The sequence below is a fragment of the Rhagoletis pomonella genome, unplaced genomic scaffold, assembly GCF_013731165.1.
Source record: "Rhagoletis pomonella isolate Grant_MI unplaced genomic scaffold, Rhpom_1.0 Rhpom_scaffold_00004, whole genome shotgun sequence".
NCBI lineage: Eukaryota > Metazoa > Arthropoda > Insecta > Diptera > Tephritidae > Rhagoletis > Rhagoletis pomonella.
Window position 1 is genome coordinate 44,470,533 of NW_023458558.1, and position 2,296 is coordinate 44,472,828.

General features: G+C 35.8%; 1 protein-coding gene across 1 annotated transcript; it reads right to left on the reverse strand.

Moving 5' to 3' along the window:
• Positions 1-809: 809 nt before the first annotated feature.
• On the reverse strand, positions 810-2,003 carry LOC118738234. The gene is made up of 3 exons (XM_036469159.1): positions 1,572-2,003; positions 1,083-1,511; positions 810-1,004 (listed from the first exon to the last, which is right to left on the reverse strand). Exons 1-3 carry the CDS (start codon positions 2,001-2,003, stop codon positions 810-812), a joined length of 1,056 nt encoding a protein of 351 aa, XP_036325052.1.
• Between the last annotated feature and the right edge of the window lie 293 nt (positions 2,004-2,296).

Genomic DNA, 2,296 nt, shown 5'->3' on the forward strand with positions numbered 1-2,296 from the left:
CTCTTCGAACAATAAAGAAAAATTCAAAAAATTCGATTCTCTTTCTATCAACAGCAATCTTGATATGTTTCTACGTACTTCTACGCTACGCTACGTACACGTTCGTGGGTAACCGCACTCTAATGTGTACATTAGGATGGTTAAAATTGTTCGGACGAAAGTTTTTTGACTAATCGCAAGGTATTTTTCTGCAGCTAATTCTAAGAGAAAATATAGAAGAAACTATAAGTCGGAAATGAGTTTCCAGTCTGCGCATTTTTATAAGAAAAATTTACCTTTTCTCAAAATTTGTTTTTACATTAATAATAAAAAAAAATATGCAAACTTTCGCAAAAATGTAAGCCTTTTAATTTTTCCATATAAACATCGTCTTTTATGTAAGAGACACCGCCAGCCAAAAAAAATTGGCAAAAATCAACGGTAAGTCCTAGACGTCTTCGTATCGAGTTTTGTTGTTAAATTTCAAAAACCATTACTTTTTACTGTTTGTTGTTCTTTTAACTTTAACATTCCCAATGCAGATGGATTTACTTTTAAAAAATGGTTTAAGCAAATAAAGCAAATTTAAAAATGCGCAGGCTCGAAATTTATTTCCGACCCATGAATTCTTCTATACTTTCTCTTAGGATTATTTGCAGAATTAGGAAATACCATGCGGTTTGTCAAAGTCAAAATTGACAAAAATACATACCTACGAAAGAAAATGTCCTTTATACACGTATAGACTTTTATTACACTCACAGATTTTCAACACAACAAAGTACTCGTATGTATATTTATACCGATTCCTTTCTTTCTTACTTACTTATTTACTTCAGTTTTTCAGCGCTCACTCTTCCACGCTTTGTAACTTTCCGCAAATTGCCTCCAGCCACAGCCCCCTTTGATCGTACGGCATGCTCCCTAGCAACAGGCACTGCAGGTGGGGGCGTTAAGTTCACAGGTGCATCTGCAACCAGCTTGTTGTTTCTTTTAAATTCTGTCAACTTTAAACGTTCCGACGTCTGCGTTTTATTTGATTTTGATTTAAACACTCTGGGCCTTGTTGCAACGAGTACTGGGACCTTTTTGTGTCCTCTTACTGCTCTCTCATATTTTATGGGCATGCTTTTATTTGTGTTAAGTTTAGCATCATGACAATCGAGTGGCGCAAAATATGGTGTATATTCAGCATTTTTTATAATTGCATGTCTTAGTTGTTCGGAACTAATGATCTTCGCTGTTTCCAAAGCTGCATGCGCATAATCGACTATTTGAGGTTTTTGCTGGAAAGTCTTTGAGGTTCCTGCACTTAATCGAAATTTTGCTGGTGCAAGCATGGAGGGTGAAGATTTTTGCCGTCCTTGCATGCAACGTATTATATCTCTAGCTGCCGGGGCAGACAACTTGACTTTTGTTCCCCTTGCAGCACTCGCGACCCCTTTTTGCCGCTTTAATTGTGGCGCTAATTTTTGTTGGAAGATTTTACGCCTCTTCTCCTCCTGGGCCCTGCATTTATTTTTTCTTATTTCCTATAATTGATACGGTTAATACTGGAATTAGGTGTAATTAAGGTTTACATATCCACTCACCATTTTCAATTTTTGCTGTTCTCTTAGTTTCATGCATTCCTTATAGTGCTTAAATTGTTCCTGCTGCTTCTCTGCTCGAATTTCGCCAGCTGATATTTTGAACAAGCCATCTGATGTGCTGCCCAGAGACTGTACAACTTTTCCTTTGTGTAAAGATTTCCTTATGATTTTTGTGATAACTGAGAGCGTAAACTTTCCATCCACGTAGGGATAGTGATTTGTAATGTACTTTTTAATCGCCACCACAGACGAACCATTGCGATCGCTGATATTCTTCAAAGCTCTCAACACCAATGCCTCCGCATTGAATTTGCGGTATTGAATAGATGCTTTTGAACTCCATGAAGTTATATCAGAGCTATTATCGTCTACAAATTCGGCCGCAGACCAGTGTCTTGGCCGCTGTTTAAAATATCGCAGATCATTTTGCATAATTTCTTTGGTTCTATTTACGATTTTTTGAGAATTTTTCATTTTTTCCTATTTCGGATCAATATTTTTTTTATTATTTTATTTAAACACATACATATAAACGAAGAATTTTGTTTATAAACTTTTTGTTTAATATTTATGGCAAATATACTAGATGACGCAAGTTTGCTGTGGAGTCAGTCATATTTTCCCGTATTGAACTGGGTGGCTCAAATTGAAAATTTTCTCTTTTGGACCTTTCTCTAACACTATGAGTATTTTTGTATTCAGAATTTTGTCTTTAATTTTTTTTT